Genomic DNA, 14,851 nt, shown 5'->3' on the forward strand with positions numbered 1-14,851 from the left:
ATAGAAGTAAATTGGAAAGTTGTTTATAATTGCATGAAATTAATAATTTGGGTTTCATGTCCCTTTAATGATGCCGGAAATCAGGTAGCAACTTAAAGGGATACTGAACCCAATTTTTTTCTTTTGTGATTCAGATAGAGCATGCAGTTTTAATCAACGTTCTAATTTACTCCTATTATCAAATTTTCTTTGTTCTCTTGCTATCTTTAAAAAAAAAAGAATGCATCTAAGCTTTTTTGGGGGGTTCAGAACTCTGGATAGCACTTTCTTATTGGTGGATTCATTTATCCACCAATCAGCAAGGACAACCCAGATTGTTCACCAAAAATGGGCCGGCATCTACACTTACATTCTTGCATTTCAAATAAAGATACAAAGAGAATGAAGAAAATGTGATAATAGGAGTAAATTAGAAAGTTGCTTAAAATGTCATGCCTTATCTGAATCACAAAAGAAATAAATTGGGTTCAGTGTCCCTTTAAAACCAACTGAGTATAGAGCTGGATGTTATAAGAAACACACCCATATTTTTTTCCTGTTAACAAATGATTACATTTTTTACACTGGTTTGTTATATATATATATATATATATATATATATATATATATATATATATATATATATATATATATATATATATATATATATATATATATATATTTGTGACTGCAAATTATGTGTTTTCGGTTTTGCCCTTCTTTAAAAATCACTAACAATTCTGAACTCTTCACTGAGTACAATCTCTGTGTTTCCTGTTATCCTATGGTGCTGATTCAATAAAACATGAGGCAGGTCTCCAAACCTTATTGAATCAGCGCTGTAGGATATCAGAGGAACTGGAGATTGTTTTTCTTATTGAAGGGTTGTTAGAATGCTTAGTGACTCTAGCAGCAGTTTCCCTTGATGTCAGCAACGTAAAACTAAAACATTTGATGAAGGCTGCAGTTATGGCTTATGGACATATTTTGTACATTTGAAAGGTTTACAAATAGATTTCTAATTATTACAGTGCACCAGAAAAGCAATGGTTTTGTCTCAAGCCACAAAAATGTATGGAACTGCCTACGTCATATATAGTCTATGTGCCTTTATCATTTATATAGAATAAATTGTAACCTTTAAAACAACATTAAAAGGACAGTCTACTCCAACATTGTTATTGTTTTAAAATATAGATAATCCCTTTATTCTCCATTCCTCAGTGTTGCATAATCAACATTGTTATATCAATACACTTTGTACCTCTTTGGTTAACTTGTATCTAAGCCTCTGCAGACTGCCCCATTATCTCAGTTCTTTTAAAAGACTTGCATTTTAGCCAATCAGTGCTGACTCATAAATAACTTCATGGGAGTGAGCACAATATTATCTATAGGGCACATATCAATTAGCATTGTCTAACTGTGAAAAACTGTCAAAATGCACTGAGATAAGAGGCAGCCTTCAACAGGTTACAAATTAAAATATGAGCCTACCTAGGTTTAGCGTTTAACAAATAATAGAGAGAACAAAGCAAATTTGATGATAAAAGTAAATTGGAAAGTTGTTTAAAATTGCATGTCCTATCTAAATCAAGATAGTTTAATTTTGACTTGACAGTCACTTTAATGTTTTTATTGTGAATGTATATGGAAGCTGTATATATATTTATTCATGCCCATCATTATCTTGTATCAATTTGTACAGTCTCTGTAAATGCTTTATTGTATCTGTATTGTATCACTATAAATATGTGCCATGAATTGTACCCTTTACCTATGTATACAGATTTCCACAATATGTGAATTCTTTATGAATAAAAATAATGATAGTTACAGGGACATGTTAAGAAAACTAATAAGGAAAGATCCATTTTATTTGCCAACATCATATTCTTTGATTTTAAACAAAATACAAATTATTATTTTTTTTTTAATGGGGCAGCTTTCTTAATTCTTACAAAAGGCAAAAAATAGAACAAAGAGCATAACTCAAAGATGTTACTGCATAGACTAAGATGAAAAGACTTCAATTCGCTAAGCAGGTTTTTAATATATAAAGGACTGAGAAAACCTATTGCTGCCAAGTAAAATAGAAGTAACGACTGAAGACTTGACAGTAAAAGAAACTAGCAAAAATGTAGTTATTTTTTGTCATTCTCCCTCTGCTTCACAATAATGAGCCTTTCACCAGACTACATGTCTTTTCACAGTTATTTGATGAAAGTTTAGGTAATGAAGAAACTAGGAAAATTAGAAAAAGGTAAGAATCTTGAAGTTTTCTTTCTCAGGTCAAAGCAGAAAAAAAAGTCTATATGCAGTAAATAGATGTGCAGTTGTATCTGTAGCAGAGAACACAGTGTTTAAATATTGCCACATGTAAATATAAGCTTTGGAGAATTCACTTCAGTCTGAATATGATGCTGATTTGAATGAATCTGGTAGCAGTGCACTTTTGTACAGTTTTTTGCAATGCATTCTGGTCATGTCAGGGACACTGTTGCACAGATTTTTTTCTTGTAGCATTCTCAATGTGACTGTATTTCTGTGCTGCCTACAGATGCCTCAGGAACAGTATGCTCACAGGAGCACACTCTCCAGCAGCGAGGGACCTCATGTGTACAAGGTGGGGATTTACGGGTGGAGGAAGAGATGCCTCTATTTCTTTGTCCTGCTCCTCATGATACTCATCTTAGTGAACCTCGCAATGACCATCTGGATCCTCAAAGTCATGAACTTTACTATTGTAAGTAACCATGGAAACCTGCCAGAGTAGCTGGACTGGGTCTCTGCATGTGAAGGGGGGGGGGTCCTCAGCATTAGCGGAGAGAAGCTGCTGACAGGAGCTTATTACTTTGCAAAATGTACACAGTGCTCTTAGATGTTTATCATACACATTTACTTGCAGGCAACCCAAACAAAGAGTCATATTACATCAGCATATGTAAGATGTACAGTCAAGTTATACACCAGTATTTTATCTTACACCAGTTTATGCCAAGTACAGCAAGATTTTCTTAGAGTGGTAGATGCTGGGAACACAGTCAGGTGATATTACTGTAGTAGATGCAGGAATCACAGTCAGGTGGTATTACAGTAGTAGATGCAGGGATCACAGTCAGGTGATATTACAGTAGTAGATGCAGGGATCACAGTCAGGTGATATTACTGTAGTAGATGCAGGAATCACAGTCAGGTGATATTACAGCAGTATATTCAGGGATCACAGTCAGGTGATATTACAGCAGTAGATTCAGGGATCACAGTCAGGTGATATTACAGCAGCAGATGCAGGGATCACAGGTTATATAAAAGCAGTAGATGCAGAGATCACAGTCAGGTGATATTGCAACAGCAGAAGCAGGGATCACAGTGAGGTTATATAACTAGTAGATGCAAGGATCACAGTCAGGTTATATTACAGTATTACAGTAGTAGATGCAGGAAGCACAGTTAGGCGATATTACAGCAGTAGATGCAGGGATCACAGTCAGGTGATATTACAGTAGTAGATGCAGAGGCAGAGTCAGGTGATATTACAGCAGCAGATACAGGGATCACAGTCAGGTGATATTACAGCAGCAGATGCAGAGATCACAGTCAGGTGATATTACAGCATAAGATGTTGGGGGCACAGTCAGGGGATATTACAGCAGCAGATGCAGCGATCACAGTCAGGTGATATTACAGCAGAAGATGTAGGGAGCACAGTCAGGTGATATTTCAGCAGTAGATGCGGGGATCATAGTCAGGTGATATTACAGCAGCAGATGCAGGGATCACAGTCAGGGGAAATTACAGCAGCAGATGCAGCTATTACAATTAAGTGATATTACAGTGGCAGATGCAGGGTGCACAGTCAGGAGATATTACAGCAGCAGATGCAGTGAGCACATTTAGTTTATATACCAGCAGCAGATGCAGGGGGCGCATTCAGGTGATATTACAGCAGAAGATGCAGTGAGCACATTTAGTTTATATACCAGCAGCAGATGTAGGGGGTGCAGTCAGGTGATATTACAGCAGCAGATGCAGGGAGCACAGTCAGGAGATATTACAGCAGCAGATGCAGTGAGCACGTTTAGTTTATATACCAGCAGCAGATGCAGGGGGCGCATTCAGATTATATTACAGCAGCAGATGCAGGGAGTACATTTATTTTATATACCAGCAGCAGATGCAGGAGGTGCAGTAAGGTGATATTACAGCAGCAGATGCTTGGAGCGCATTCAGGTGATATTACAGCAGCAGATGCAGTGAGCACATTTAGTTTATATACCAGCAGCAGATGCAGGGTGCACATTTAGGAGATATTACAGCAGCAGATGCAGTGAGCACATTTAGTTTATATACCAGCAGCAGATGCAGGGGGTGCAGTCAGGTGATATTACAGCAGCAGATGCAGGGAGCACAGTCAGGAGATATTACAGCAGCAGATGCAGTGAGCACATTTAGTTTATATACCAGCAGCAGATGCAGGGAGCACAGTCAGAAGATATTACAGCAGCAGATGCAGTGAGCACATTTAGTTTATATACCAGCAGCAGATGCAGGGTACACAGTTAGGAGATATTACAGCAGCAGATGCAGTGAGCACATTTAGTTTATATACCAGCAGCAGATGCAGGGAGCACAGTCAGGAGATATTACAGCAGCAGATGCAGTGAGCACATTTATTTTATATACCAGCAGCAGATGCAGGGGGTGCAGTCAGGTGATATTACAGCAGCAGATGCAGGGAGCACAGTCAGGAGATATTACAGCAGCAGATGCAGTGAGCACATTTAGTTTATATACCAGCAGCAGATGCAGGGAGCACAGTCAGGAGATATTACAGCAGCAGATGCAGTGAGCACATTTAGTTTATATACCAGCAGCAGATGCAGGGTACACAGTTAGGAGATATTACAGCAGCAGATGCAGTGAGCACATTTAGTTTATATACCAGCAGCAGATGCAGGGAGCACAGTCAGGAGATATTACAGCAGCAGATGCAGTGAGCACATTTATTTTATATACCAGCAGCAGATGCAGGGGGTGCAGTCAGGTGATATTACAGCAGCAGATGCAGGGAGCAGTCAGGAGATATTACAGCAGCAGATGCAGTGAGCACATTTAGTTTATATACCAGCAGCAGATGCAGGGAGCACAGTCAGGAGATATTACAGCAGCAGATGCAGTGAGCACATTTAGTTTATATACCAGCAGCAGATGCAGGGTACACAGTTAGGAGATATTACAGCAGCAGATGCAGTGAGCACATTTAGTTTATATACCAGCAGCAGATGCAGGGGGCGCATTCAGGTGATGTAATATCACCTGAATGCGCCCCCTGCATCTGCTGCAGCAGATTCAGGGAGCACAGTCAGCTGATATTACAGCAGCAGATACAGAGCACAATCAGGTTATATTACAATAGAAGATGCAGGGAACACAACAAAATATTATAATAACAAGAGATATGGAAAATAGTCTGGATTTGTATATTATCACTTGATATTCTTGGAGCAAAATCTGTTCCTATTACAACAAAATATGCAAAACGTACAGCACTGTGTTGATCAGTATTTTGTGCTTTAAGAACATAAGGCAGGGTATTGTTTAGAATGTGCTGAAATAAGCATTTTTTACCATTCTTATCCCATGCATGTGGCTACACAAGGCATTCTTGCAGATAATCTGTAGCTGCATAAGGTGATTTACAACAGTCACACATCTGGCGCTGCAGTGTTGGTATCAAACTGGGGATATGGGTGTAAAACATGTAATGGGAATTATCTATAATGATTTGTACACTTATTAATCTGAGGATGCTGGATTATTGCACAGCTGGATCCCCAGTGTCTTTACATGAAACATATAGACAGATAAAGGCTTTTGTATTGCCAGGTAATGAGTTAAATCTCAGTACACAAAACTCTGCATGAAATAAGGGTGATATTTTGACATATTTCCTCTAGGGATGCAGACACATGCACAAGGAATGAAATTCAGGAAGGATTTTGTGCAAATATCATCATTTTCTCAGTAATCCCAGTGTCTCTGCAGGGATCACGCCTTGCTTTGTAATTAAAGGCTTTGAGTGGGAATATATTGAGAACAAAGTGATTTTATCCAGCACCCTCTCTCACAAATAGCTAATTCACTATCAGCTCCAAACATCTGTATGTTCGCAGTAGGTGTTCTCTGATTCATCCTATGTAGAAAGCATTACAAAAAAATAAAATAAATGAACAGGTGTCATTACAAGTTGCCATTGGGGATCTACCAATTAAAACCCAGAATTAACAAATTATATATATAAACTGTTAGATATGCAAACCATCTTTTTGGGGGTTGTTGTCCTTACCTGCTCACTTAATGACAAAACCTTATCACCATAAATAAAATTATTTAAACTATGTCACCGAGTAGTATATATGCAGATACAAATAAATGAGGTGACTTTTTTTCCCACAGAAAACTCTATCCACAAGATTCTTGTTAAAGATATTCAAATGAGCTTTAAAAATCTCCACCCTTTTTAGACAATTAAATACAGCAGATTTAAAATAAACTAAAAGTTCTTTTCTTTAAAACTATTTAATAAAATTGAAAATATGTTTATTTAATTGCTCAGTAGGAAAGTGCTTAAAAACATATTGGTTCCTATGTTCTATGACGGTGACAAAGCTCCTAAACTTTTTTTAAAACCCAGTAGTTCTGTTCTGTATCTACATAGTTATGTTGCAGATTTACATATCTCAATGGGCCTCCACCGAAATGTTTCCAAAGAAAGGAGCAAAAAATAAAATGTCCCAATTATCAAAATATTAGTGGCAATATGTTTAGTCGGAGTGATCTATTTTTTTTTGTAAACAAATGAGATGACTGTCACTTTAAAAAAGGTCACTCACTGGCATCATTGTGCAAAATGTATGAATAAGGAGGTTATACAGTTATTGTTGCATTGTCTATCTCTTTCTCCTCATCTCTATGGAAGAGGAAGGAAGGGCTGTTGTATTTCCTTTGCTCTCTTCCTGCTCCTAGTCTCTGACATCTAGTTCCAATGCAGTACAATCAAATGGATCTGCTACACAAACAGTTAGTGCTATAGTTTATAGTGTTTAGTGACTAGCTCATACTCTGCTTCATACTGTTCAGTGACTGTTCACTACTTGTGGTTACTAATTAGTAGTGGCACCTGACAGCTGGTCATACCCACTAGTCATCAGGGAGTTTGTGACCCAAATCTGGGTTTGTGTACTGATTTATATGTTTACATATCTTTATTTATATATAAATACATTTACAATAGAATTAAAACAAAAAATATTTATGATAACTTCCAACTATGAATAAAATCGTATGTGGCCCTGCGTTTTAAAGGTTGGACATCCAGGGCTAGATAGTTATCTAAAGCCAAATTCTCTGAAAAAAAAAAAAAAAAAAAAAAAAAAAAAAGCATTTATACACAGCAACCCATGACACTTTCAAATAGTATAAGCTGAATACTTTTTACCAATTTAACTGCAGCAAGACTAGTGGTTCTTTAAAGACCACTTTGTAGTAAAACCAATTCCAAATAAGGTGATTCATTCACAATGATTCATTGTGTACATTATTTCTTTTTTTACATTACGCTTTTGTGATTTGCTTTCTCAGACTTACTCTGTTTGCCCTATTAATACACAATTTACTACAGGGAATGTGATTTTATTTTTCTCTAAAGCACAACACTGTGTCGTGCACCCACACAGGAACAATGGATTTGCCCTGCTTGCAAGCTAATTCCAAATCAAACCCGAGCACTTTTTCTTACTTGTTAAACAGCTATAAAGCTCCAAGTCCTCTGCCATTACTGAAATATAATAGACAATGTTCTCAGCAGTTCATTTTTGTATTTTGGCTCAGCCTTGAAAGGAGGAAGGTTCCTGATGCCAGCACACTCTGTAGAATTGACTTTTAGGGAATTGTGGAAAAGTACATTCGCTTGACTGACAGTTTGTCTCACAATTACACAGATAATACCCTGTATTGTTAAAGGCAAATTAGCATTTGTAAACACGCAAACATAATGAATATGTCTATTGTTAATACTGATAATAGCGCTTGCTGCAATTTTTCTATAACTTTTATTTTTTTTTCTCTTTTTAGATATCTGCTATTCTTTTCTTTTTCTTTGTTGTTTTTTTTTTTTTTAATCATTCTGACAATTTAGTCATTTTAGACATTTATTTCTAATCTTTAACGAGTCTGTAATGGTTGTAGTGCAAGGGTAGAATATAATACTGGAATGTTACACATTAAATTAGTGTGTTAGAGTGTTTTATTATTACATTACTAAATTCCTCTATGTATTTAACTTATGTATTGGGGTTAAATGCATAGTTAAAGTCCACTCTGGAGCTAAAATGCACTTCCACAGCCAGGCATTGGCAGCTACACATTTGCTCCTTCTCATTGGCTTTGTTAAACTCAGGCGTAACAGTGCACATTCACACCTAAAGATTGACAGCTACACACATATGCCAGCCCTCATTGGCTTGCCAGCTGTGTCCATCTCGAGAGGCAGTAACGATACACGCTCAGGGATTGGTAGCTACACACATATGCCAGTCCTCATTGGCTCATCAGCTGTGTCCAGCTCAGGAGTAGCAGTAACAATACCCGCTCCGGGATTGGTAAGTATACACATATGCCAGTCCTCATTGGCTTACCCGGCAGGGCCAGCTCAAGAGAGGCAGTAACGATACCCGCTCAGGGATTGGTAGCTACACACATATGCCAGTCCTCATTGGCTCATCAGCTGTGTCCAGCTCAGGAGTGGCAATGTATTGTGTTTAACCATGTGTATAACCCCATTGTGAGGCGGTTAGTGCAATATTAAAAAAAACATATAACATTAGAGCATTTTACTATCACACTTGTATGTCCTTTTAAAATAAATCTTAGTATTCCATAAAAATTGACAAATTTGTGATGTGAATATAAATCTTTCTAAACTTAAATATATTTTATTACATATTGCTGACATTTGTCTAGAACTGAAATGAGATCTACCACTTTAGTTTTAAGCATGCTAGCAGTTGCTCTGAATGACACTATTTTCATACACAGTTAAATAATTGTCATGGTATATATAACGTTTTCTCAGCATGGCATGATTTACTCATTTGTGAATGGAGAGCATATATTTTAATGTCCACTTCACTATATTTAAGTAACATTATAGTGGAAAAATGACATGCTCTAATCTACTAATTGTGGAATTTTACCTGGGATCCAGAGAGAACAGGTGGACCCATGCAGGAAATAGCTAGTGAGCCAGTTGGCAGTTACAAGACCTTGGTGATCAGTGGCTGCAGCGCTTGTGGCTTCTGAGCGAGACTTTGCAGGAATTAAACACAGAGGGGCTGATTTATCAAGTGTCTGCCCGACATGATCCGCACAGCATACGCTGTTGGCATTTAACATTGCACAAGCAATTCACCAACCAATCGGCTGCTAGCAGGGGGTGTCAATCAATCCGATCATATACGATCGGGCAGATTGATATCTGCAGCCTCAGAGGAGGCGTATGAGTTAAGAAGCAGCGGTCTTAAGACCGCTGTTTCCGGAGAGCCTGAAGGCTTGCACGGAAACAGCTGCATCGGGGCTGATTGACAGTTTGTTAAATCGGCCCCATAGGGTTCCTCAACAAGTGGTGGTAAAATTACATACTCAAATTAGAACATGACATTTTTCCACTACAATGTCCCTTTAATAAAACATGCTGTGCAACAAATTAAAAAAGGAAAAGCAAACTATGTAGCATAAAAAAACGAAATTTCTTCTTCATAAACACTTCTGTTCCCCTTCACTCAGAATCATATCCTCAGAAAGCCATGAGAGATATGTTAATAGTGCTGCAGAATCTGTTGACGCTCTGCAAATTCCAGATAATAATATTGTTTTTGCAGTCTGACAATTAGTAATATTTTATTTGAAAACTTTAATAATAAATAATAAAAATATACTTAAAAAAAGAAGTAGAGCAAACATACTATAGTGTTACCTGAGATAACGTTAGTCCTCCCATTTGTTGCAGAATACAGGGTCTCAACGCATTTCAACAGGAAAAAAATGCACCTTTTTTCAAAGTAACACACATCTGCCCAACAAATTAGCTTAGGAAAATACATATTGTTGTACCATGCTGTATGGAGATAAAACTAAATATTCCAATACTAATTAACGTGGTTTTATAACATAGTTTTGCTTTAATGTGACAGGTCGTTTTTCAAGGGACATGAAACCCAAAGTATTACTATTGTGATTCAGCTAAAGAATACAATTTTGATCAACTTTAAACTTTACTTTTATTATGACATTTGCTTCATTCTCTTAAAATCCTTTGTTGAAGAAGCAGCGATGCACTACTAGCTGAACTCATTGGGTTAACCAATGACAAGAGGTATACATGTGCAGCCACCAATCAGCAGCTAGCTCCCAGAGGTTGCTTCTCCTGTGCCTACCTAGGTATCTATTTTTAGTAAAGGATACCAAGAGAATCATAGAAGTAAAATGAAAAGTTGTTTAAAATCACATTCTCTATCTGAACCGTTGGAGTTTTCAAGTTTGACTTTTGTGCCTCTTTAAGCTTATTTCTGTTAAATGACAACATGAAAGGGACCTTTAAATTGTCAGGTTATTTCTAAATCAATCGGTTGAATTAGCCTCTCATTTTATAATAAGCTATCTATTAAAAGACATTAAACGCAAAATGTCCATATTGCCAAATTTGCAATGTAGAACATGCAATACACTTCAATTGCCTGTTGTGTCTGCTTTTCCTGTAATTTAACTGTGAAAACTGTTTGTTCATTCCTCCCATGGGATGCAGAACCATGACACTCTTATATGTTGTACTGTGATTGGTTCATATGTGCAGGAACCTGTTTATATATCTGACACTAATAGGCCACAGCAAAGGAAGTAAGATAATGAACATTCAAGAGGCTTTTCAAGGGGTGTGTCTAACAAACTGACTCTTCTTAAATGCTTTTTAAAAAAGTTATTTATTTTGCATGCAGATCTTTTTGGAATGCAGTGATTAATTTCAGATGCATAAAAATAATAACTTCATTGTCCCTAATTGTGTTGTGGTTTGGAGTAGATCAGTGCTGTGGAATTTGGCAAACAAATGATAAATTATGATCATTTCAAATTATTGAGTGAGTGATAAAACAGTTCACGGCAGGGGCGTATTTAGGTTTTGTGCTGCCCTAGGCACTCAAAACCCCACCCCAGGTTTAAGGCCTTTTTTTAGACATAGTATTTTTGGGGCAGGGTGTAAAAAATGAAAAAAATTAATGCCTTTTTAAGTAGATGTTCATCAGGGCTTGAATTCACTCTGGTCACACACACACACACACATATATATATATATATATATATATATATATATATATATATATATATATATATATATATATATATATATATATATATATATATTAAGACATTATTTTGCAAGTCAGATGATTAAAGTGTTTATATCAGAAAAAAATATCCTTCACTGTATGATAGTTTGTCAGTAGATAGTTGTTTAACCTTAAACATCTTCTTTGGTGATTGACAGTTATTTAAACAAAATATCTGCTTGGATAAATATGTAATGAATATACAAACTGGCCTTTAAAAGTACTTAAAAATACAACAGTAGTTATGATAGGTTTAGGAATTGTATCCTAGGGGATAAAGTCACATGATACAATCATAATAAAGTATATACTTGTATTGTTTAGAATGTATTAAATGCATACAACATATTTTAAGTTGTGTTTTAAGTCACATAGTTGTATAGATTCAGCAATAAATACTTATTCTTTTCAATGTATGACAGATAGACAAACAGTAAATGTACAAGTATTTAGTGACTAATCCGTATGTATTTTAATGTCTAATGAAGATGTATTGAAGGGAGAAAGGCATATGCTTTTTCACAGTGGTCACGGTGTAGTGCACACTGCACTGTGTAGTCTGTGTGAGTCTCAATCACGCGGTGGAGCCAGGAAGAATACCGCATTCCCTCTCAGTCCAGGCCAGGCTGCACAAGTGAGCTCCGCCTCCACGATCACCACGACATGCGCATCCACATACAATCCCATAGGACAGCAATAGCTGGGCCAGCCATTTAAGTCATTTGTAATTCGTTGATTTAGCCACCCGGCCCTGAGTTCAGTAGAGTGGCCCTAGGGACTCAAAATTCTGCTACCCCTTGAAAATCTGCCTCCCTAGGCACCGGCCTCGTTGGCCTATGCCTTAATACGCCCCTGGTTCACGGCTTATTTAAGTGTCTCTGGGCAACAAAGAATAACATATTTTAACTTAATGTACATAGTTAAGTATTCTATTAGCTGTACAATTCCTGGAGCGAAATTGATTCATAGTAGAATGTAATATCCTGTAACCGACCAATATTGCAGTTTTCCTTCAGCAAAATTAGAGCATAGTGAGGGCTCTAAATCTATAGTGTTTCAATGTAAAATACTGTTTTGTTTTTTTAAAACCTTTGCATGCTATGATTTTATCTAAGTAAACCTTTAATACTACCCTACAAAAAGGTTTAGATAATAAAACTAAAATTAAGAGTGGGTGCCATGAGATGAACATTCTTTAAGAAACATTAAACATATTGGCCTTGTTAACCTAATTGACCTTTACTGTAAATTAATAAGCAGCTAACAAATGGTGTAATTAATGATTTTAGGATGTTGAGGAATATGTGATTATTCATCCTTAACATGTGACATTAATGAATGCAATGTTAGCGGTTATGGAAATTGGATTATATGGTGATATGCAACATGCACAGAGAAACTAAATCGCCATTCTCAACCCTAAATACATTATATGACACCTTTCCTTCTTCCAGTACATATTCAGTTTTTACTAGGGCATGTGCATTTGTTGTTTTCGGAAAGAAACAAATACCAAAGATGGCGGCAATCTGGAGCCAGGAGGCTGGGGAGTCAGGGAGATCTATGGGTGGACTTGTTGGTGTTCTTTAAGCAGAGTCAAGGTGGGTGGAGGTGGCATAGCTGGTGCTATTTGGGCAGAGCTGGGTTTTCTCATGAGTGGAATTGGTCAGTCTGTGTGTGATTAGGGAAAGGGGCAGCTAAATGCATGCCGTCACACACTCGCTCCTTGCTGGGATCTTCTTTTGGTTTCAGTCTTTATGAGAAGTACACCTGTTTGTAATATTACCTTGTTTTTTTCTGGCTAGTTCCTCAGTTAGGAGTTTCAGAACTTCATTGTCTCTGTCAGAGGAACCTTATGTTTTATTTTTTCCATCAAGATAAAGTGGTGCTGAAACCAATTCTACTTAAGGGCAGTGACTAAGTTCTATTTGTAGAAAGAGGTCGCCATTAAAAGAGAACACTACATAAGCTAGATTTGATAACACATTTAAAGGGACACTGAACCCAAATTTTTTCTTTCGTGATTCATATAGAGCATGCAATTTTAAGCAGCTTTCTAATTTACTCCAATTATCAATTTTTCTTCGTTCTCTTTCTATCTTTATTTGAATAAGAAGGCATATAAGCTAAGGAGCCAGACAATTTTTGGTTCAGTACCATGGACAGCACTTGTTTATTTGTGCTGTCCAATCAGCAAGGACAACCCAGGTTGTTCACCAAAAATGGGCCGGCATCTAACTTACATTCTTGCTTTTCAAATAAAGATAGAAAATTTGATAGTAGGAGTAAATTAGAAAGTTGCTTAAAATTGCATGCTTTATCTGAATCACAAAATAAAAAATGTGGGTTCAGTGTCCCTTTAAGTTCTACTTTTGTGAACAAACATAGTTTCTTTTGACCTCAAAAGTTGACAAAAAAAGTCAGCACAAGCAAAATGCACTTTGAAGCGTTTTGTCAAGACTCACCAAGCACAGGATACGCTGGTTCCTTGGGGCTTGAGGGCACACTCTATAAAATCAATCTGTTCCTCATGGGCAGAAGAATCTACTGCTTGAACAGCATGCAGTGTTATGGTGGGTATTTTAAAGCTTCTCAAGTGGGCATTACATGGTTCTTACCCATCAGCCTGGAAGCAGGGCATATTTTTTTTTTTTTTCCAAAAGTTTTTTATTGAGGATTAAACATTACAGCAGATGTCACAACGCAGGTGACCAATCGGTGAACATATACATAAACATTATGCCGTTGGTATGACACAGCAAGTGTAGCAATTAATGACATTACTGCGTATATAGGTCAAGTGTGTCTAGAATGAAATAGAATATCTGTCATATAAACCTCATTTTCGATTAATGTGAACTCAGAAATAAATCCATTATGAAAACATCATTTACAAACAGAATGAACAAACTTAGGTTATAAGGACCGGGTAGTACCTCAGTCCTACACAGTAACTCAAATTTCTAGGAATTTCGTGAAGTCAGCTTAGAAGTGCCTCTCCGTGTACTACAACTGGGAATTATAGTGCGCATTTCCAGGCGGGGGAGTCCAGATGGAGCATGAGGGAGGAGGGAAAAGGAGGGGGGGGGGAGAGGGAGAGGTAAGGGTATGGTGGTGGGGGTGACTAGGACCTTGGGTCCACACAGTCATTTATCTTTGAGTTCCCTGGTGGTTAAACCAGGGCTCCCAAATCTGCCAGTAAAGCTCTTCCTTGTCCATATGGGAGTAGAAGCTTTGTTCCATCGTGGCGTACACCTGCATTACAGATGTGACAGCCGTTATGTCTGGGGGTTGGGTTTGTTTCCAGGCTCTTGCTATCGTCAGTTTCGTGGCCGCTAAGACGAAGATGACCAATTTAGAGACATGGGTTGGGACGCTCCTCGGGAAAATGTGTAAAAGAGCGATTGCAGGAGTTAGTGGGATAGATA

General features: G+C 37.4%; 1 protein-coding gene across 3 annotated transcripts in view; it reads left to right on the plus strand.

The window, feature by feature from the left end:
* The window catches only part of SGCD (sarcoglycan delta), a 1,642,153-nt gene that overhangs the window by 1,128,602 nt on the left and 498,700 nt on the right, over window positions 1-14,851 (plus strand). For all 3 annotated transcript variants that reach the window (XM_053718718.1, XM_053718720.1, XM_053718719.1), the window contains one exon: window positions 2,540-2,725. In XM_053718718.1, the coding sequence (XP_053574693.1) occupies window positions 2,540-2,725 (186 nt within the window). The remainder of the gene's footprint in view (window positions 1-2,539; window positions 2,726-14,851) is intronic.

This window comes from Bombina bombina, chromosome 6 (assembly GCF_027579735.1).
Source record: "Bombina bombina isolate aBomBom1 chromosome 6, aBomBom1.pri, whole genome shotgun sequence".
In the NCBI taxonomy this organism is placed as follows: Eukaryota; Metazoa; Chordata; class Amphibia; order Anura; family Bombinatoridae; genus Bombina; species Bombina bombina.